This window comes from Lepisosteus platostomus, chromosome 11 (assembly GCF_059453375.1).
Source record: "Lepisosteus platostomus isolate fLepPlt1 chromosome 11, fLepPlt1.hap1, whole genome shotgun sequence".
Classification (NCBI taxonomy): domain Eukaryota; kingdom Metazoa; phylum Chordata; class Actinopteri; order Semionotiformes; family Lepisosteidae; genus Lepisosteus; species Lepisosteus platostomus.
Window position 1 is genome coordinate 9,067,843 of NC_142621.1, and position 23,473 is coordinate 9,091,315.

The 23,473-nt window shown below is 35.2% G+C and overlaps 2 protein-coding genes across 6 annotated transcripts in view; one reads left to right on the forward strand and one right to left on the reverse strand.

Annotated features, from left to right (window-relative positions):
- The first annotated feature begins 2,423 nt into the window (after window positions 1-2,423).
- LOC148651949 (phospholipid phosphatase-related protein type 5-like) overlaps window positions 2,424-23,473 on the forward strand; it is a 64,343-nt gene continuing 43,293 nt past the window's right edge. For all 5 annotated transcript variants that reach the window (XM_088598319.1, XM_088598317.1, XM_088598318.1 and 2 more), the window contains exons 1-2: window positions 2,424-2,702; window positions 8,906-8,988. In XM_088598319.1, coding sequence (XP_088454445.1) covers window positions 8,926-8,988 — 63 coding nt within the window. In that variant the 5' untranslated portion in view covers window positions 2,424-2,702; window positions 8,906-8,925. The remainder of the gene's footprint in view (window positions 2,703-8,905; window positions 8,989-23,473) is intronic.
- The window catches only part of LOC148651950 (uncharacterized), a 56,031-nt gene continuing 54,490 nt past the window's right edge, over window positions 21,933-23,473 (reverse strand). The window contains exon 4 of the mRNA XM_088598316.1: window positions 21,933-23,100. Coding sequence (XP_088454442.1) covers window positions 23,083-23,100 — 18 coding nt within the window. The 3' untranslated portion in view covers window positions 21,933-23,082. The remainder of the gene's footprint in view (window positions 23,101-23,473) is intronic.

The window sequence follows — 23,473 nt, forward strand, 5'->3', positions numbered from 1 at the left end:
GTTTTTGCCATCACGTAATACTGCAAGTTAAGAAACACTACAGTGCAACCATCCACTTAGTACAATGATCATTTATTCAACTGAGTGATCAAAGCCTCAGGGAGAGTGAAAACCATGCCTTACCACAACCAGAAGTCAGCACCTCATAGTAAGTATATTATCCACCAGCAATGTTGTGTCACTGTAGTGAGAAACACAGAACAACCCTAAAGTGGGTTCTTTAATTTCGAATGTCGATGAATCACTTCTATTTTCTTATTTTTTAACAGTATGAAAGTACTCAGAGTGATGTTTCCATCAACCCATTTTCTAACTGCTTCCTCCAATACAGGGTCGTTGGGCCGTCAGAGCTTATCCCAGCAAGCATTGGGCCCAAGGCAGTGTACATCCTGGAAGGGATTATAGTCCATTGTAGGGCAGACAGACACGCTCACACCTTGGGCCGGTTTTCCCAGAAGCCTCGACATGATGTACTGTACAGTATATCATCATTTATTCTACAGATATTTTTGGTTTGATTCAGCCTAAAGAGACTAAACTAGCTGGCAACTTTTGTTTATTTGCTATGAAGTTTCTTCTGAGAGGCATGTACAGTATACTGTTTATATGGATGCATTTATATTGCATATCTATTGATGCAGCAGAATCCTGCAAATAAGTCTAATCCTCTCATGTGAAAAGGCATTTCTATCTTTGTGGACAGATGAGCAACAGTATCTATAGAGATATGTTTTTCCTTTACACATCTGGAACGAACTGAGATCAGTTTAAAAAAATCATTGAGTCTGAACTTAATTCTTTAACGATAGTGTGACAGAAAATCATATAGATAAATGATTAGTAAAATGTATTCCAGATCCCTAATCATATCTCCTGTTCCTTAACTATTTGACATGTTTTCTTTCATACATTTACATGACTAAAACAGAAGTTACATAATTGTGGGATTAACAGTTCTATAAAAATGCAAGGTATTTTTAATCATTTTTCATCAGTTTCAAGTATTATCAAATGATGCATTAAATACCAAAGTATTTAGTTCCATTATTTACAAGATGTTTCATATTATTTTAATGCATTTAATCAAATACAGTAGGTATAATTACTTATACATGTAAATAGTATACCAAAAAGGTGATTTTTCAGTCTTCTTAAACTACTTTGCTAAGGTTGAATTCATTTGAGATATTAATCAAGATGGTAATTATTTTGAATCCCACAGGTATATTTTAATTTTTATCCTAAGTGTGTCTTGCACTGAGGGAAATAGAAACCAAGTGCACTGAATTAAAGTTAAATTCAGGGAAAATATTCTTTACAATCTCCTTAAAATTAAGCAGTGCTTTCTAATAGCCATAATAAATTATATTGAAACAAAATGTTAATAGTGGCAAACAAAACTGCAGTGCCTGGTACTCACAGATAACAGGGAATCATACAGCTTTTTCCAGCTGTGTTGGTAGAAATGCTGAATATATACTGTATCACCAATGAACATAAGAGCAAGAAAGAATTCTAGAGAACTGTTAATTTTACTATAGATGCAAATCCATTAATTGCATGCTGAATATACTTTTAGCATTAGAATGTCTATACTGTTCTGTGACCCTCATAAATAATATTTAAAGTTGACAAGAATTAAAACGTTGATTGAAAGCTTATGTAAACTTCATGTACTGTAAGTGACAGACTGGGCAGAGGGGTAAATACTTGTACTGTACATGTTGCAGCTATATTCCATTAATTTTTATTATCTGGAGACTGCTATGTAAATTAAATTGACTCCTACAATATATGGAGTGTAAGCTGATTCAGATTTATTTTCTTTTAATAAGTACCTTATCAATGCAATATTCACCACATTGTAAATATAAATATATCACACCTTATTAGCCCATATAAAGGGCAGCACAGCACTCGGAATCACATTTCATTTTATGAGAACACACTTAGTGAATTGCGCTTGAAAAGGTTGCACATTTTTCTAAGTGTCCTTTGAAAAATCTACAAAATCGCTAGCCAGAGCTGGCAATAAGTCCACGCTCATTAAGGCTCATTTCAAACTTGACTCCATGAAAACACATTTGCAAAAGTTTCAGATTTAATTTGAGAAACTCATTAATTGTTTCCCAAAATCTGATGATCCTGGTATGTTTTTTAGATATAGTTTGTCAAACAAACACAGGGCTGCCCCTTCAGTGCAACAAAACAGGTTTTTACATATTTTCGAACGTATTAACTCTGAGTTGTTTTCCTAACTTTATGTACTGCATACAGTATGTGCTGAACTGCCTAGTCATTTTTAATATAAAATCCAATGCTTTACTTCTAAGGCACCTTTTAACTCCCAAAGGGATATCTATTCTGTACAGTAAAAGGAAAAAGGGGAGTAACTCTATAGTGACTCCACTTCCAGGGCCAAATTACACTGAAAAGGACACTCACAACGGCGCCTGCGCGTTCCTGCATAGTCTACGCGAAGTATGAAGTACAGTAATTAAATGAATACAGGCAAACAAAGTCGCCTAAAAGCAGCTAAACATTAGTTGAAGGAACACTAACTTTTAAAAAGAAGAAGTTATTTGCAAACAAAAATAATTCAGGAAAAGAGATCGAAAAAATAGAAAAAAGAATTAGTTCCCTTAAATGCGTGCATACCTTTCTGCAACCGCTGTGAACCGAAACTGCAGGCGCTGTCCAAGGTAGGACTTCTTTTGTAGTTTACATTGTTTTATCATCACGTTAACAAAATACAGCCGTGCGGAGTTTGTGTTACTAAAGGGAATTGTCTGCAAAATATGGTATTTGTGGTACATACAGTACGTGCTGCGAATGAAAAAAGACTACAATGCACCACTGAAGAAAAACTACGGTTTCCTGCCTTGAGAGGTTTTAACTACTTCAAGGACGTACTGTACCTACTGTACAGTACTGTAGGTGGAAATGACAAGCAAAAAAGAGGAAGAAGTCAGGATGGAGAAAGAAATTCTCAATCTAAAAACATAAGAAATCATAAACTATAGTGTGTTGATAAAAGAATGTACTTAAAATAATTCCATATTCGTTGTTAATACTGTGTTTTTAATACAGCGATTCAAACCATTTGAGACATAGTACAGTACTGTATGTCTGTAATAATAATGTCTACCGTAAAACTTAGTCTAATTGTTTTAGCTGGTTTATTTATTCTGTGTTTACAATAGAATACTTAACTTTTAATAAATATTCATGATTAAATCTGGAATCCTCTCGTTTTTAACCTTTCTTCTTATTTAGAATGTCTTTTACTTTCATTGATAATACGTGCCTTGAATAATTTAGCATGATCATGTGATTGTTCTGTATTATTTTTACTATTGTATTTACTATTATTTAAACTATTGTACAACTGTGTTCTGGAATTGTCACGTTTAGATTGCGTTTCTGACTTGGATTACGTTCCTGTGAAATGAAGAAGCATCTTAATTCCAAATTCAGTGTAGGAAGGTTTACATGGGAGAGCTCAAGTTCTTAAAACAGTGAACTTGTACACTACAGATCATTTACTCACAGTAAAAATAGGAGGTCGTTTGAGTGTAATACTATGACTCCTTTTAAGGAAGTGAAAAACAGAATACTTGATTAAAACAAAAATCTGCTTAACAAGAAGAATGTAGTTTTATTATGTCATCTAATCTTAGGTATAACTAAAAATAACTTCAACACAATCCAAATGTACTTTGGAAAGAGGGATTTACATGATTAAACTTGGTTTCTAACACATACTGTAATTCTATTACCTTTTAAGATTTATGTCTGTTTTTAGAATAATTTGATTTTCTGTTTTAATTCATCTAATGAGCATGGACTAGATTATGGAACCAACTTAATCTGAGGTTATGTTTTCACTTAAAAAAGTTAATCTAGAAAGATACAGTGTTTAAAATACTCTGACAATATGCTGGTAATATACAGTAGGTATACAGTAGGTATACTGATCAACAAGTAACACACATACAGTAGTAATCAATTAATTATGGCATTGAATGTCCTTTAAAACTGATTTAAAAGACAAAAATTGGTCAATCATGGAAAATGGTTGTTTTGCCATAGTACAATTATAATTTTTCACTTGAGCAAATATCAGATGTCACCTTGTCAAGTACATGTACATCTACTGTAAGAGTGCAACATTCTGAATTGAATATAGTTCATCTTCATATATTCATTTATACAGTAGTTCATTTCCAAGTCTCCTGAAAAGAGTAATATGAATGTTGTAGTTGAGTTTGTTTAATGTATTTTACTGTCACCACAGAAAAAAACTGAAATTAGTGACATTTAATAATGTTTTACCTAACTTCACATTTTATAAAGCAAAGTTTTTATATGATGAAAATGTTCTTCATCCACTCTAGTGCATTATGAAAATGAGTTTTCTTGAATAATTTTCTTGTACTTTCAGTAATGTTAAAACAGTCAAACACTGTAGAAAAGATTAATCATTATGGAAAACAGAATTGTATTAATTCATGTTTTTCTAATGCATTAACAGTCAAAGTACATTGACTAAATCAAATGTTAATTACGCTTAAAGTGTTTTTTTATAGTTTTCATTAATAATAACAATTTAGTGAAATCAACAGTTTTCAGCAGTCTCAAAGGAAAGATGGAAAGAACAACATGTTCAATTAGTAAGAATGAACGTCTTGTCGAGATAATGAATAGCTGTCAAGCAAATTGCAAGAGGCAGCCTAAAAGAAAATCAGAATAATGCATGTGTCCCTCATTCTTTCTATGCTATGCCTATGGACCTTGAAGAAGGGCTAATAACAACAAGAACTACTGATGGCAATAAACAGCTACAGTAGATGAACAATTTCATGTGAGGGTTTTGATTTAGTTTTATCTGCAAGGATGCTGCAGCATGTTCTGCCAGTATACATTTAGTACATACAAATTTTAAATCATACAAGTTGTGCATTTTTACTCCAACTCTCACTTTTTTATCCCTGTGACTAGAGTTAGTGCATTTACTTTTGTGAGTAAGAAGCTGAAGTGAGGTTCACTATCAAAACGTGTATATTGGTGTAATGCTGTTGTATTATGTGTGGTTTGGATGTGACTCTTATGAGTCATTTGATGAACACTTAGTATCCATCTTTCCTATTAAGTGCACTTGTTCTGTAAAGATGGCCTGTACAAGAATGTACCTTAAATGAGAAGCAAGCCTTCGACAGATTTGTTTTCATTGAAGGTGTCAAACCATGTGGAATTCATAGGAGACTGTCTGCACAATATGGTGTGACCTTTAAAACACTTAAAAGGGTGGATGAATTGTGTGAAAGCTTTTGAAAATAATTTGTGCTTCACTCCAAGATGACCAGTGTCAAACAATGTAGCCAGGATTGATGGACTGATATACAATGATAGGCATGTATCTACATACTGTAGATGCCACAGTATCTGTTATTACTATGGTACAGCACAAGCCATAATACATACATTTGTGGAGTGTTTGCTAGGTAGGTGCCAAGTGTTTTTTTGGTGATTCAAATGAGAAGTCATTCTATCTACAGCATTACAGTTTGCACCTGCACACTGTGAGAGCCCTGGTGTATTGACGGACATTCTCTGATTGATCCCTGAAGAGTATTTGTGGACATTTCACATATTCACTTTACTTATCAATCTGTACGGTAGATAAAGAAAGAGAGTATTCTCTGCTCAGTGAAGAAAAAGATCATCTTCTATTACACTACAATGACATACTGTGCAGTAAATTGCACGGAATGCCATAGAACTAAGCAAGTGGACAATATACTGTATACAACTCTGAACATGAACCCAAACCTTTTCCTTTTCCTTAAATAGTTACAAATATACTATATTAGAACTTTCTTTACAATATGCCTGTCTTCTGTCAATCTAGGGCAGGCACCGACAGGGAGCATAATTGCAACAGCCTCTCCCCAAAAAGTTTTGGGGCCTGTTTTTGCTTGGTTTATTCCTTTTTCCATTCATCCATTTTCTAAAGTATTCTTTCAATTCAAGGTCATGGGGGAGTCAGAGCCTGTTACAGCAAGCAATGGGTGCAAGGCAGGGTACACCCTGGACAGGACACCAGTCCATCACAGGGCACACACAGAGACAGAGAGGCACACACTCACACCAGGGCCAGTTTTCCTAGAAACCATTTAACCTACCAGTTATCTTTAGATTGTGGAAGGAAACTGGAGCACCTGGAGAAAATACACATGAAAACAGGGAGAACATACAAACTCCTTGCACATAGCAGCTCAGGTCCAGAATTGAACCCAGGGCCCTTTACCGTGAGGCAGCAATGTTAACCAATGTGTCACCATGCCAGTCTTTAGTCCCTTTTCTTTTCTGTATAAAATACAGAAACAATATTTATTAAAAAAATGATTTAATTATATTTTTGTGATAGCAGTAATACATTTTCAAATGAAAATTTCATTTTAATACTGAGGCGAAAAGTGCTATTTTTAAAATCACTGTGTGTGATTTTAATTAGTTTCTTAAATATATTATGCAAAATATTCAAGCACCACAAATTAAGGGATATTTCAGGCTGGTTGTAATTTTCCACACTCAATGTAATTTTGCAACACATATGAAAACCTTCTTAGAATAGACACAAAGGAGGAAAATGGCCTGGTTGCTTCAGTCCCCCTGGAAAAAGACGTATGGCCTAAATTTATATTTTCCTCCTTGACCTGAAAAAAGATTAACCTTCTTTCATCCAAAGTGAACAACAATAATAAAAAAAACTATGAACTCAAAAGTTTTGTTTTACAAAACGAGTGAGTATAGTATATACAGCACTTGACTTTCACAGATAAATTAAATTACTACAAAAAACTAAATTAAATTAATTAAAAAGGAATGTTTTTTATAATATTTATATAATGTTCAGTATAGTCCTTGCACCAAAATAGAAAGTACTGTAAATTATTTATTGGACCTCAAAATATCCTTTGACTTGTGTACAGCAGGCACCTCCAACATTGGTTCTGGAGCGGTATAGAGTATCGTGGGTTCTTCTTCTATGAACATAGTCTTTACCAACTGATTAGCACAAAGGCCCATTTAAAACTACAGGTACTGTAAGTGGATTTACCAGAGCCATTCATAAGAAGATAAGAGTAAAGAAAAATGACAAACAAGAGGTCATTCATCTCATCTGGTGCATTTGTTAGTGGTTAATCTGAGAATCTCATTCAGTGGCTTCTTGAAAGAAGCTGGGGTATTGGCTTCAACAATATGGCTGAGTTGCTTGTTCCATATTTCAACACTTTGGGTGATTCCTGTTCCCAGTTTTTAAGGCACTTCCATGAAGTCAAACTGGATATGTCTTGTCTAGTAATATTTGACACTGAGATGGAATAACCACAGGATTATGAATAAATAGCATTTAACCCCAGATGGCAATTTTAAATAACAGTTCAAGGTGATTTTACGTGTAGATATAGCTGAGTAGAAGCAAATGTATTTCAGTACCACAGTAGCTAACAGATGCAGCATTTAACTGAAATTATGTTTATGGATACTATATTGTGTCTAAAAATACATTTCATTTAAAAACATTCCCATCATCCGCAATACTAAATGTTCCACTTTAACGTCAGTATTTTCATTAAAGCTGCAGAGCGTGTTTGACATCGTTATTTCATTATTATGATTACTGTATGGTTGCTTCACTGTGCCAGTTTTTGTGTGCTGCTGGATCTTAATTTGTACCTTGAATTAAGAACATTGCAGTGTTTGCCATCTGGTGGCAGCTTTGAAGAACTGAATGGCATTTATATAATGCAGTAACTGCTGTTCTTATTAAAATACTTGCTTTGCGCAATTTGCCCAATTTGCTGATGTTTAGTTCATAAATACATTCCCTAATGCAAAATGAAGTGGAATTAAAAGTATAACAAAATAATTCACTTGAGGCTTCAGCAGGAAAAAAAAATGACGCAAGAAGAAGAGTCCACCTAGTGGTGAATTGTCATCACAGTCTTGTTGAAAAAAAGCCAGCGTATAGCTGTGCCCAGTGACTGTAAAATCTCCAAACACCCACATAACTAGAGATGGGGAAAATCACTCAGGGCAATCTGTCTTCTGCTTTCATACAACCATATAATCTGAAGTTTCTGTTTTCAAAAATTTTAGTTTGTAAAAAAGTAAAACTGTGTTATTTGTTACATACTGCATTATTCTGTATTGAGATAGTAAAATGTATCTCAGATTACCACATACACACGTAGCAGGGACTTATATTTGTCTGCTATGTTGTCACTTTGTCAGTTTTAAAACTTGCTTTCTGAAGGGTGAATGCATTGTGTGTTACCATCTTTTCTTAGTCCGGGATTTTAGATGGACTGTCCAGGTGGACATGTCCTGCTGTGCCTGTCATCTCTGATCATTATACTGTATACTGTATCTGAAAACTGTATGGCCATTCGTAAGGCTTAAAAGACCAGAAGCCTGAAAGCCTGAAAATCATACGTGTTATTATTATTATATTATTTGCACAGTGGTACAGTGGTTAGCCTTATGGCCTTACAGCACTTGGGGCCGTGGTTTAAATTCTGGACCTGTGGTGCTCTCTCCTTGGAGTTTGTACGTTCTCCCTGTGTTCACGTTTCCTCCCACGGTCCAAAGACACACTGGTAGGTGAGGTGGCTTCTGGGAAGACTGGCCCTGGTGTGAGTGCGCTGTGTGTCTGAATGTCTGCCCTGTTGTGGACTGGTTGTACTCCGCCATGAGCCTGCTGCTTGCCAGCACAGGCTCCGGCTCCCCCACCACCTTGAACTGGATGTCGCGGTTAGAAAAGGGATGGATGTTTCACATGGTTCATTTTTTCAATATAAATACCAGGTTTTTACTATTGTGTCTTCTCTGTGTGTAGGTGATAACAATATAAAGAGGATGCCACTGCAAAGGGAGTTTCAGAAAAGCCGTACCCTAATCTACTGTTTTGTCCTGGTTGAGGTAAGATTGTTTCTGCTGTTTTGGGAATTATTTTAACAAAATATATCTTACTACATACAGTATAACATACTGTACTGTATAACAACATATAACATATAACATAAATAATTCAGGCTCTTAAGTACATCTTTAATTTTTAATAAATGAATGAGTGTATAATATTTATGTCTAATTATTTTGCCGTGAAAATGGAAGGCAGTACACTAGATAAAAATAATATACTAGGGAAAATGCTTTAATCCTGTGGTAGTATTATAATTCCTCTGCTTTTTTAGGTAAGTACCAGTACTCCTCAAATTAAAACAGCTGCCTTTGTTACTGTTGTTGTGGAAATGCGTTGTAAAAGACCCTATGCCTGACGGTATAATCCGGAAGTTATAATCCGGGGGAGGCACAGCGAGGTTAGGTTGGGTCGACAGACAGGGGGCTGTGACAGTGGAGATCCGGTGCACAGGGAAAGGCCGAGGTGACAAATCCAATAGGGTCCAAAGGGATAGTAAGCTCAGTCCAAAGTCCATTGCCAGGATGTCCATCCGAGACGAACACAGGAACAGGGAAGTAGGAATACGGAAGGGTAAAACCATAATGGGCCACGGACTCAGAGGTTAGGACGCTGTGATGAAGCCTATGCCATTGGGCCACTCCTGTGCCCGGTGGTAGGTGGGGTTCCGGGCATCCATCTTCCAAAGCTGAGCCCGGATCAACAGAGAAACCGGGCTTAAATAAGGCAAAGGGAATGAGACACAGGTGAAACTACTAAACTAAGAACAATGCAGGAAATGGTAGGAGCGCCCTCTAGAGGAGGGATGACGACCGTGGCAGTTGTCTCTGCAACATGTTGTCTGAGCAACTGTCGCATTTAAATCCCCCAGGATACGGCTAGCCAGAAATTTGATTTTAATTGTAAAAGAAGGCATGGCAGCTGTGTTACATATGTGGTAAATATGTAAATGTATAACATGACTGTACTTACACAGCAACATCCAAGAAGTGGCATTACAGAACAGTCCAAAAATAAGTTCCTGTTGGTGGATAAATTAGGGGTAAAATTAAAATGTAACTGGCTTGGATATTTTTTTCATGTGGGTTCAAGAGAGAACAATGGGCCCTGGTAAGAATAAGTAAATCAATGTTTTAATTACTATTGACTAGAGGGAACAATTAACAGAACACAGAAAATAATAACACTTATGTCTCCACCTAGGATGTGGTGTTCTTCTATTTCCTGTACAGCAGAAGAGCTGTTCACAGAGTCTTCTTTATCCCTCTCGTCCTGTTTCTCCTGCAGTTTTCTAGCACATGACCAAGAGGTTATAAAGCCCAAATGATGTGATTTAAGTCCAATAATCAAAGTACTGAGAGGTAGTGGGTATATAAGGCATATAAGACAAAATAATAGAAAAATATATAGTAGGAAAACAGAATAAAAAAATGCTGAGTATCATAACACAAGAATATTAAAACAAATCAAAATGTCTTAGACTGTGCTTGTCCAAAGCACATCAACAAGCTGCAAATCCAAGAAAAAATACCCCAAACCAAGAGGGAGTAATTACAGCCCCAGATTATTTGCTAGATTTACTGCAGTTCACACTAGTGCATTGTGCTGGCTGCAAGGTCTAAAACATTATTATTTTTTTATTTCAACACGCCCATCTTTTCCTTTCCTTTCATGTTTTAAATCTACTCTTATGTTTGTTTAGAAAAAATAATTCCAGTCTGTGCTTAACAATGTATAAACAGCATACTGTACAAACAAACTTTTGGAAGCATTCTCTGACAGCTTTTTTACCATCTGAATTCTCTGAAATCCCATACAGTCATGTCTGATGGGATTGGTATCCATGTTGGCATTTTAACAGAAACTCTAATACTTACAGTATGTGTCATGTGTCTTGTATACAATGTGCTTGTTTCCTAGGGTAGTATTTAGCTGTTGCTGTAAGTATTGGTATGGATCTCTCAATAACGCATATACATATTAGAGCTTGCACTGGGAGATATTTATTCACTTAGTAATAATTTATTACTTCTTACATTTTTCAAATGATTGAAAGGAAAAATGTGGCGATTTTTTTTATATTCATATTACTAGGAGGATAGAAATTGAGTTATATCACAAAATATACCTACATATTATATATGTATGTTTATGTGTATGTATCATAAGTATATTTTCTGATTAGGTTAAGTTTTTGTGGAAGAAGGCAAATACTGTTTTTTCCTTTTTTATAAGTTTGTTATAGTTAAAACATACAATACATGGAACAAAATACACCTGTATTAAGATTCCTTCCTTAAGTCAACTTACTAACATTGATAGCTCTAACAGCTTTGAATGAACGTTTGTAACACAGGGCCTGTTTAAATTAGTAGTCATGACTGTAGTGGGACTCGTCTTGTGCAGATGGTTATAGTAATGCATTGCTTCGCTTTCGATGATACACTAATTATCTGCAAGTCTGAAGGTGTTACAACAGAAGAAACACAGAATGCATATGGCATACCCTTTGTGGAAAAGCTTAACATTTAAAAGAAATCCGGAACACTCTCTTCCCACTGGTGATATTTTGCTGCTGCTGCTAGAGCCTCAGCTGATTTCAGTATTCTAGGTTTTCTTGAGTCAGCAGAGCCATTGGGTTCGGTTTAATTGCCATTGCCTGTGTCATACATCATGTAGGTTTAATACCCCTACACAGCAGGAGCCAGAACCAGACTGTTTGTTTCTCTCTAGTCATTTCAATCGCAAGACTAATGTTGACATCTTGGTTTTTGGCTGGAATAGAAACGTTTATTTATTTGATCATTTTTGACAACGGTAGACCTCGTAAGACAAGGCTTTGCTCCTTTTATATTTGATTTTTATTGTGCTCAAACTTAAAGTTTTCCCTTCCCCCTGAAGACAATGTTAATTCTTTACAATACAAACTGACAGGCTTGTAGTGTTTTTCTTTAGTAATGTGTTTCTTTTAGTAAGATCTTTAGTAAATCACCATATAGTCAGTTTTGTATTAAGACAGGACACAGAAAGAGCACATAGTGCATTTTTTTACAAATGACTACATGTCAAGAGAGGTTCAAAATCATTGGATTCAAGAACTAAGCTTGTTGTCCCCAATTACTATAAGTCCAATTACACTAAAGATAATACCTGTAGGTTTTAAAAAGGTTGACCCTCTTCCTGTCTGGTTGAACTACCATGGAAAAAGAATACACTTGGAATCCTTCCTATTTTTCACATAGTTAGAAAAAAACAAAATATGAGTGTCTTTTCCCCTACGTATTTGGGTGATATCTGTTTCAATATGAATTATGAATAGATTTTTTTTTGCAGAAATTGATTTAGGATGTGTAGAATAGGTTGAGAGACTGGCCTCTTCAGTCTTAAATTGCATGTCAAGAATTAGGCTGAAGTACACTCCAGGGCACCCCTGCAGCATACAGCATGTTCTCTCCTTATGGTAAGCACTACATGAAGCTTTCGTGTTTTACAGTACTATTCGACAAAGGTCTGTCATTCTTAAAACATGCTTACATGTACAAGGACATACATTGCTGCACATTTCTAAATTAACAGTGGTACTACCAATTTACTGAGGATCTACCACAAAAAGATGTATTTCACATTTGTCAGACTACATCTAAATTACAATTGACACCATGTCTTCTGGTCAGATGAAATGAAAATTGTGGATTTTAGACGTGCCCATCAGGGTTACAAAAATGAGTCTCATGATGGAAAAAATCTTCATGCCCAGTGTGAAATATGGGGTGGGGTTGAATTATGTTGCATGTGTTACTTTGCACTGTTAAGATGGGGAGAACTCCAGCACAGACTGCACCTGGACATTTTGGCCACACACCTGGTTTCCTCTGCCAAGAAGATGGACATTCCAACCAGCATAACAATCGTCCAAAAGATACTTCCAAATTGACATTTTATCAGCTAATTACACATGAAATCCATAATCCTGACTGAGTGTCTTGATCAATCCAATTGAACATTTGCGATTCAAACTAAAGAAGGCATTTATCGAAACCAGAAGAAACAAGAACAATTCTGCCTGGAGGAATGGTCAAAATTCCCCTTTCAGAAGTGTCAGAAATTCATAGCATACTACAGAATGTGTCTCTTATTATCCATGCCAGAGGAGGATTTACAAAATATTAACGACGGGGGTGTGATTAATTGTGTGCATCTGTGCTTTTACAATCTAATTTCATTATTTTCTGTGCACAGCTACTAAGATTATAATATAACATTTTTTAATTCTTTTAAAGTAAAGAACAATCTAATCTGTTGATCTTTATGTTATACTGAACAATGCTTTTTGTTGTGGGAGAATTATTAAATCTGGAAGGCACCATAGTTTGTATAGTTTGTATACTTTATAATTGAATACATCAGTGCCTTAAGTTGTATCATCAAATTTTAAGTTCCATTGTCAGATTCTGACAACACTTTAGTTTCTCTTACATAATATGATACTCAAATAGCAAGCCTTCTCTAAACTCAAATGTTTTAAGCACGATACCATCTTAGACTTAGCACTGTACTGGCTAGTTGGATGAAGTGTGACATGCTATCTTACTTTTACAGCATGAGATTAGAGGACAAAACATCAAGGTGCCCTTAGCCAGCAGAACCAATGGTTTACTTTTGCATTACCGCACAATCTTCAAATTAAATTCTGGATCATAATCCTTTTGTTACTGGCTCGTGTTAATTTATTTAGAAGTCACTCATTCAGTCATGTTTGAAAGATACTGCTGGGTAAAATTCTTGTAAAAGCAAGAATAACAATATGTAAATATGTATAATCTACAGACGTACAGTATTTGCATATCATCAGCTGAGGCTTTGACACACATGTAGTCCTGCAAAGGATAAGGAGTTCAAAATCCTGATTATCATATTTGACAGCTTATGTTTTGACAATTTCCATTGCTATAGAGAAACCCTAAGGGCCAGATGTCACTACTCTGTTATATACTGCATACACAAATGTCTTGCTTTTTAAAAAACATAGCATTTAGTTTCTTTTACATTATGCTGATCTTTTTCAGAGAAAATTGATGCTGAGTATACTGGATACATACTCCCAACATCAAGTGCCTTGCAAAAGCATTTATTGCCGTCCAAATATCTCCCATTTTATTGAACATTCTTTAAAGTTTTAAGTTAAAAGTTTAGTTTTAAGTTAAAAACTTTTAGTTATATATCCTAACCCTATGTGTTTTTACTCCTTTCCAGTATTGTTAAGTAGCGGAAAATGATGTTTCATTTTAAGTCTTTTTCTTGGGCAGCTTCTGTAAGGTCATTTTTTCCACTATTCCACTATTTTTCCACTATATTTTTGTAGTTTATGTTTTCAATACCTGCCTGTAGGACTCTGTACACGAGTCTACATTAAATGTATTATTATTTTGGATTTGGTTTTAATCTTTTTTGCATTTCTTTTGTAGTCTCTACAGTGCTTTTTGATCTTCCTAATTAAAAAAAATAATTTCAATAACATCACCAGAAACTTACGCATTGATATACAGGGGGAAGAGTAGTGGTCTAAATCCCAAATCCCTGTGATCTCTGCTAATTCTGTCACTTTAATTTGAATATCCAAATGCACTTTTGCACTTTTACGTCCAAATACATGCGTTAACTTGGATGCCTACCTCTTTAAGTTTAGAATTGATTTTTTAGTGGAACTTTTTTTTGTGTGTGAGTCATAAGCCCTGTGAAAATCTAAATATACCATATGATTTCTCTGTTTGTATCCTTGTGTGCTTGTGCAAAGGATACTAAAATGTTAATCTTTTACTGTTCTTTTTGCGGTTATAGTATAGTACTGTGCATAGATTTTTTTTCATCCTTGGTGTTCAAATATTTATGTAAGTACTGTATATGCTCCCTAACTTTAATTCTGAAGTTTGGCCTTTCATTATCAGGTTTTTCTATTTAAAAAGGAGGTATATTTGCATTTAATTACTTTTAGGTTTAAAATGTTAAATGTGTGTGGTAATGCACAGTTTATTCTCAATACTGTATAGTTATTCAGTTTTCTGATTCCTTAATTACCATTTGTTTGCAGCTATTCTGTTGAATAGTTAAACTAAAACTGTGTTATAAGAAAATCTGTTAGTACATTCAGATTACTGACTTCGGTGAACAATACTGCTTTCTGATATGTTCTGTTTCCACTAGGTGGTGTTGTTTTTAATTTATTTCAAAGATTGTCCTTAAACATCATGTTGTACTGTATACCTCTACATAATGTGTAATAGTTGTCAAACAGTCATATTCTAACCTGTTGTTTCCTTTTCAGAATTATTTAAGATCTGTGCTGAGGTAAAGATAACTTGCAGTGTAATTAGTATCCCTCTGTAAAACAGCAAAAAGGTAAAAAATGTGACAAAAATGTGCATTAAAATGATTATGTTCTTGAATAAAGTCTACTGCAGTTCTCTTTTTAAATTAAATGTATGTGGGGTTACATTGTGCTGCCATATGTCTGTGTATAAATTCACTTACTTTGTTCAGCTTATAAAACTAACCAGCGAGCAGGCCACAACAGCATAGAACGTTTTGTAGTGATACAGGTATGCAGAACTACAAATTTGCCCATCTGTACAAAACTTTCTTTCTGAATTCAATTTTAATTTTGGTACAGTATGTGAAGATGATTGTGAATGGATTTCTACATTAGCTCCTATAATACGTACAATTGAATTCATTCGCTTTTAAATCATTCAGAATTTCAACAGAATAGCACCTTCCTCTTATATGATCATTAAAAGAAAGCATTGGAAAAAAAGTGTTTGAAAATGGGTACTAATGTTAAATTTTGCAATGAAGTGTACTGCCCCATAAGTTAAAAATAATGTGAGAAACAGGGAAGGGAGTGCTAAGTGTGACATAATCTTCCAGGATACAAAAAAAGACTTGATGGTATAAAGCCCAGCTACCACAACGAAGCTCTTTATACTGTATGTCAAACAGACTTAATTACCCAGAGTGAGAATGTCACATGCAACCCTTTACTAATTAATAATGACCAAATTCACCTCAAGTGTAGCAATTTATGAATATTAGCAGTCTATAATGGTCTCCAGTGCAAATCAAAAACAAAAGTTATTAATATAAATTAAAATATACTATAAATGAGCCCATTACACTTGATGGAGAACAACTGTAAGAAGTGGACACCTTCACTTATGTGGAAAGTGTCACTGGGAAAGATGGAGGGAGTGACAAAGACGTCCAGACCAGAACAAGGAAGGCCAGAAAAACTTTTCTAATGCTATGACAAATTTCTCCCAAAAGATATCAAATCAGACCAAAATATGAATAATTAACTCCAGTGTCAAGTCAGTTTTAATAGATGGAGCAGGTACACTCCATCTATTAAATGGAGAACCAAAAGAAACACAAGCGTGAAAACTGTGTTAAACCTTGATAAATGAATGCCTGATACACATCCTTGGCATAAAGTGTACTGGCCAAACATAATAGAAGATCTATGGAAGAGCGCAAAACAAGAACAAATTGAACAACAGGTTAAACGTAGAAAATAAGGGCAAAATCGGGCACAGAATGAGAAAATCAATAATTAACAGGCAAGCCCTCACTTGGAACCCACAGGGGAAGAGGAGACCTGGCAGACCAAGAAACTGCTGGAGAAGAACAGTATAGGCCACACTGAAATGAACACGAACATCATGGAGGGTGATGGAAAGAATCAGTGTAGCATTGAGCCCACTGAAAAGCATTTGTGAATGACCTACTGTATGCTCCCGAAAGAGCTAAAGGATTTAAGAAGAGTGGCAAGATAGCTGAAATATTGTCTTTTCCTCTCCTGGACTGCCACTACGTATCAATTTGTTTTATGTCGTGGTTTTCTGTCGGTTAAACTGTATGATTTAAATTCCCAGATCTCTTTTTTGAGATATGCAGCAATGCCACGCTCACAGTTGTTGGAACAGCCAGAGTGGAAGTATTTGTGGCTTCTGAAGTGGCTGACCGGCCATGCATCTTTTTTTTACCACAGTGTACAGTGTTGTTCTGAACTTATGGTGGTGAAAGGAAAAGACATTGAAACCAGGGACCATTTAATGTAACAACTCATTTCATGAAATGTTTACCAATATGACATGGTTGCAAATGACACTGTTCCTTAGGAGATTTTGGGAACTTTATACCATTTTGAACTTGAGTGTACTGTATACAGTATCTTCTCTGTAATTGCCTTCTGTTTTTTCTGCCTATACTATGATTTGGAAGACAAATTAAGCATTATTAAAAACACAAGCATTCCTGAAAACACTGCCTACAAGAAAGTGTGAAGAAATTAAAAAATGTTTTGGCCATAAACCTTTCTGAATTTTATTCTAATGCATTGTTATCCAATGAATTTAATTGAATGACAGCTTACACTTCAAACTGAAACAACAGCAGCAAATAATTCAATACACACAGTTGTAATGGAAAAACAAACATAAAAATGAAATAACAGGAGAAGGCAGATGAGCTATCCTCTTGTTTTAAAGCCTGTTATTTATCTTCCTAAAGAGATATTACTCACCACTTTATTTCTTTCACAGAAAGACAATTGATCATTCCTTTACATGTTATGCATATCAATTAATATTACAATCTAGTAAAGAATGCAATATTGAATAAGAACAGGAAATCATGTCAGCCAATTCACTGAGCTGCAATATTGATGCTTTTTTTAACTTCTGGTGTACCATACTAATGAAAACATAAACAAAAAGGTCTGTTTAATAGTTGTTACGGGGCACTGTTCACTGTTAGTTATACAGTTGCAACTGATAATTGTCTGTTGGTCTAAAGTACTGTTAATATGGTAAAATATTTTAAAGTAGTGGATACATCTGATTGGACATAGATTTTAGTTTATTCTGCCTAATAGAAATCTACCAATCAGTACCAAGTCTGAAACGTTTGATGAACAAATATTCTTATTTCATCAGATTGGAGACCAAATGAGATTGTGTTTTTTAAGGCTTCTAATACTATACACATTGAAAGGAGAGTAGAAATAATATTTTTTTTGTTAAAATATCTAGTGTTATGTGAAACTAGTGTATAGAGTACATGGGTTCATATGACCAGAATTACTATTCAGTAGGTATTTAACCAAAATACAGTACTTGCATATGGCCATATAAAGCAGAATACCACAAACTCAGAATAGGTTAAAATTATGCATCTTGTGTGAGTAATAGATACTATCTTCAAATATACATGCAACTGATAAAGTCAGTCAGATCACTACTTGTTTTAATCTTTTACATTTTTATTTGCCTTTTTTAAAGCTACTTCCGTATGTATAATATATTTTAAGAATCCAAATCTAAAAAAATAAAATTTCAGCCAGTAAACATCTTAGTAAAACTTGGCCGAAACACATGCAGGTAAACCTTATGATATAAATGTTTTTGACACATTTAGCCTAGACCATACCCTAGCCTAGACCCCACATTGTGGGCTTGTATGTGAACATGTAAAGGATCAAGTGTATCACAAATGTATGACAACATTGCCTATTATTAACGATCACAATTGCCATAGATATAGATTTTAGAGATATGCTTAAATTGTCAATTTGAAACATCAGAAAGAATCTTAAACTGGTTTTCTACTAGGGCAGGTAATTTACTTAACAGGTACAGTATATTAGTGTAGCATCATCTTGGTGTCAAATGACATTTTATCTACCACAAATCAATATACAGTACACAATGCCTTTCAGATGTATTCACCCCCTTCCAGTGATGTCTCATTTTGTTGAATTGTTGCATATGTAATATGACTCAGAGTACAGTTGTTTATTCTCAGAGCCCACAAGTGCCTGAAATCAGATCCCAGTCCTGTATGGAAGCACCTTTGGATACCAAGATGGTGCACATTTTGCCCATTGTTCTTCGAAAACGTATTCAAACTCTGTTACTGTAAGTTGGTTGGGGACTTATAAAGTTTAAACTATGTATATGTGACCTGTTGGTGACCTGCGGGACGGAACGGGCGCGGACTCGTGCCCTCCGCCGCCCGTTCCGTCCCGCAGCACCTGGGGCGCGAACCCGGGTCTCCGGCATAACGCAACAGGGAACCAGCAGCATGAGCTAAAGGAGACTTTCCCCAGCCCAGCCAGCTGAGGTCCCTGCTACGCGCAGTGAGGGCACTGATGTCACCGTATCCAAACTTGCTCCGCTACATATACAATACGTCGTTTGTAATTCAATAAAATGCAACATCATTGGAAGGGGGTGAATACTATTGCAAGGCACTGTTCAGTATGTGTCTTGGGATGTTTCAAGCATGGTCATAGAGGTATTTCATAAATTAGTTCAATCACTTGATGTTCCTGTAAGCAAAGTGATAATTTATTTTTCAATATATTAATCCTCTGGAGCTTTTTGCTTTGACAGCTCATTTACATGTGCATCACCCATTCTTTGAAAAATGTTTGAGTGGTTACAAAAAAAAGTCTTATCAATTGTGTAACAATTAACAAAAAACATCTTTCTCACCCCAAATGAATTACAGCACTGGAGAACGTAATGTGACTTGTAACAAGGAGTTCCTTCCATCATTTGTGACAGGTCTATAGTAAAACAAAGGCAGAAGCATACCACAGTGTTGTGTGGAGGCGAGAACTAAGCAAACCTTATAATCACAGGAAGTCTAAGGAAGTGCAGTTCAGAGCTATTTATTGTTCCTTAACTAAACACTTTTAAAAGAAATCTCTTTCAGTTTGTGTTCAACTTCCATTAACTTCTTATGAGTTGTATTTGCACTTTAAAAAGTTGTTTATTAAAAACACAGCCAATTTTATTCACAGGCACACATGATCATTTTTGAGGCAATAACTGATACACTGCAAATAAGAGAAGGGTTTATTTTTCGGTCTCCTTGTGTAGAGACATGAAAATAAATTAAAGGAGTGTTCAATGACTCTTGGCTGCATTATTGAATAAAACATAACCAACACTGTGCTTAAGCTATTAATAAAAAACAATGGAAATTGAATGCTTAATGTATTGAAACAATAAGCATTTCTAAGACATACATCTCAACATTTAATCAAATATTCATCAAGGGACAGAGATTTCAAAGTAGTAGATAGGGGTCTGGACCCCTGGCTAAAACATTGTGGGTACAAACCTCTCTTACAGACACTGCAGTTAAGCTCTTGAGTACAATGTGTTGCTGTAATTGCTTTACTATACACAGCTGTATGAATGGGTACCAGCATTGTTGGGGCTAACCCTACAAAGGACTACCATCCCTTCCTAGAGGGTGTCACATGCTCAACTTAACTCCACTTAACGCTTCATAAACAAGTATCATAAACAAGTATAGGCTCTGGTTTGATGACCCTCTAGGCTCAAGTACGGCCTATTACTTACTGCCTGCAAACAAGCTACAAATAATGTTTATCCTAAAGCAGCTCAAATCGATAATTGTGAAGCATGAAGCTGATTGCCAGTTACCTGAGATAGAGTCTAGTACATATCTAGCCATCACTGAGAGTGGGCAGAATTTTCATGTTCTTGTAAGGCAAGATCAATTGGCGGTCTTTCAAAGCTAAGAAAATCAATATCTATATTCCTTGGACAAAATTGGCAGCACCAGCTGGGCATTTAACTTGATGGAATAAAATGAAAATGTTGTTATCATTAAGTATTTTCAGCATTTTTTTTTAAATAGGAGCACTATGCCTTCAGTCTCTGGTCTTTTCCTAAACTGTACTGAAAGCAAGGACCTCCCTGCTGTGTCTCTTGAACAATAGTGTGCTGACATTACAGCAATGAAGGAAAGAATACCGTAATTTAGTCACTGTAGCTCTGGTAATGAGCTGTTGTAAGCATGTTGTTTACAGTTAGTCTTTAAGCTGAAAAGCCACTTCATCTCACATTCTGTTCAAAAGTGAGACTCATTAATCTATTTTGCAATTTTTGCACTGACTGTTAAATGTAGTCAATATTTTTTGCCAGCTTTTTTATCCTGTTTATAAAAAAACCCAATTCAAACACATTCAAGGAATGGCACTGAGTAATCCTATCACTTATCATTTTAAAACAGCAAAAGTTTGTCGTGTATTTTTTCAAAACAGTCATAAAATGTTTTCATAGTCTTTGTGCAAAAGTGCATTCAAAGCAAATTTACCTTATTGTTTTCCTTAATTCCTTATTGCATCACGCTTAATTTGCATAATTCAAATTGCATCGTACTTCCAAATTTTAGTACAATTACAATTTTCAGCTAGAATTGTTTCCTGGAATGTAGGCATACAGTAAATAAAACCAGTACTGTTTTCTGTGACTTAAATACTGTTTCTCATGGTCATTTCAGATTGCTATATATACATGATCTGATTAGAATGGTCTGTTTATGAAACAGACTTGGTTTGTTAACAAAACTACCAGCAGCGTAATGTTAGTACTAGGACTGGAGACTATGTAAACTTCACAACACATTACTGTATATACAGTACTTGCGAGAGCTACTGTACCTACAGTACTATACTTCATAGTGCTGCAATTCCCACAGAGCCCACAGGAGGGTTAACATTGATCAGAGGAATCATGCTACTCACTGACAGCAGTGTAAACTCGCAGGCACTTGGCAGGTCACTGTTTCATGGTGAGTTGAGATACCACAAGTCCATTTGGCCCTGGTGGTGCTTTGCCAGTTGTACCATTTGGTCAGCTAATGACGTAGACCAGATTTAAACTGGCAATGTGCAGACTGAAGGACTCAGTTTGTCCTTTCTAGTTAAGCCACTCAGGAGTCTGCAGTTTAAGTATTCTAGGTGTTAACAGGTCCTAATGCAAACCGTACGCAGTTCCTGAAAGAGCTGTTTGCAGGATTACAGGATTATAGCATTGCCCACTCTTAAAAAAATAAAACCAACTTCTATTCAATGTAAGGCAGCTTTTGAGTATATAATGCTTAACTAAGGAAACCACAGTAAGTCAACATGGTAAAAACAAAAACAAAAAACCCATAAAACAACATCTTTAAGCCAAAATAAGACTAAAGTTTTTTATGTACATTTTTAGTATTATTTTAGTCAAAATCAATTTGAACAAAACACCTATTTCCGTTGTCAGTAAGGGCACACTTAAGTCAGTATCAGAGAACAGGTAGAGCACCTTCTGTGGCAAACACTATTAGTTTTTTATTTTTTTATATATAAAGCTTTACAGCTTTATCTGTATTTCACATTGCCATAGGTTAAGCTTACTGCTATTTTTCTGAGCAGTAAGATACCTCTTTCTGTGAACGTCTTCAATAAATGTCTCACAAGACTGATGAAATGCCCACTTGGTGAGAGAGGGTGGTGGAGGAAAAAGTGAATGGTTTTGTTCCTTTGCACTTAAAGAAAAAAAATGTGGGTTCTTTCTTTATACAGTATCTATTGAATACATTTTAAACAGTGTATGGAATATGATCTTTGCAAAATGTTGGGTGAATGTGAATTTTGTCCACTTCATATGAAAAATAAGAAATTTTCACACTTCCTTTTCATCCACTTCACCCAGCTAACATTTCCTGATGTTCAGGGCAGATGTGAAGAAAGGGATAGTTTAACATGTTCCCCTGCCCCTTTACAGCGGACTATTTTTCTGGCTGCCACAAACATTTTCATTCAAAAAGCTAACAGGATCCTTTGAAATCTTCAGGGGTATGAGGAAGACAGTGCATGAATTTCTTATGAAGCATGGCACGCAAGATAAGACTGCTGCTTGAAGCCTGGCGCTTTGAAGTTTTTCTCTGTTAGTTTGCCTTATAATATCTAGTATTTATTCATCTGGAATGAGGAAATCAAAAAAAGTACAAGTGCTCTGCCTATTGAGATATTTTTAAAATAAATTAAATATACATTTATACAGTACATTTGTTATTTTAGTTACATCTTTTCCTACTCAACCGAATTTGTTTTTGACAAGTCACTTAGCATTTAAAAACAAATCATTGTTCTGGAATATGCGGCATATGACAGTCTAGGATCCTTTTTTTGTGTGTGATCTTCTCAGGAAGGCAAAATGGCTTCGTTCTGGGTCATCTTAAACATTTGGGTTGACCTGTAGGTAAAAAATACATTTATAAAATAAACATTTACAGACTTGTATCATTGTTATTTCTGTATCTTCAAAAAAGATTATATGATAACTGAAATTACAAGGAGTTATTAGAATCTGCTCAAGCTCATGCTAAGATTTGCAAAACCAAAGCAAAATATGAAAGGGAATACAAATCAGGAATGCATTGTTTTCAAAACCTTGTTATATTCAACTACCAACTATCTTGACATTTTATTTTAATATGCTTGAACTATGGATTGCTAGCATAATACATCATGAGAAACCAACCACTGCAATTACTAGCTATAATTGTAATAATATAATTGCTGAACAATTAACATTGACATTTGTGGGACTTGAGTTACCAGAGAAT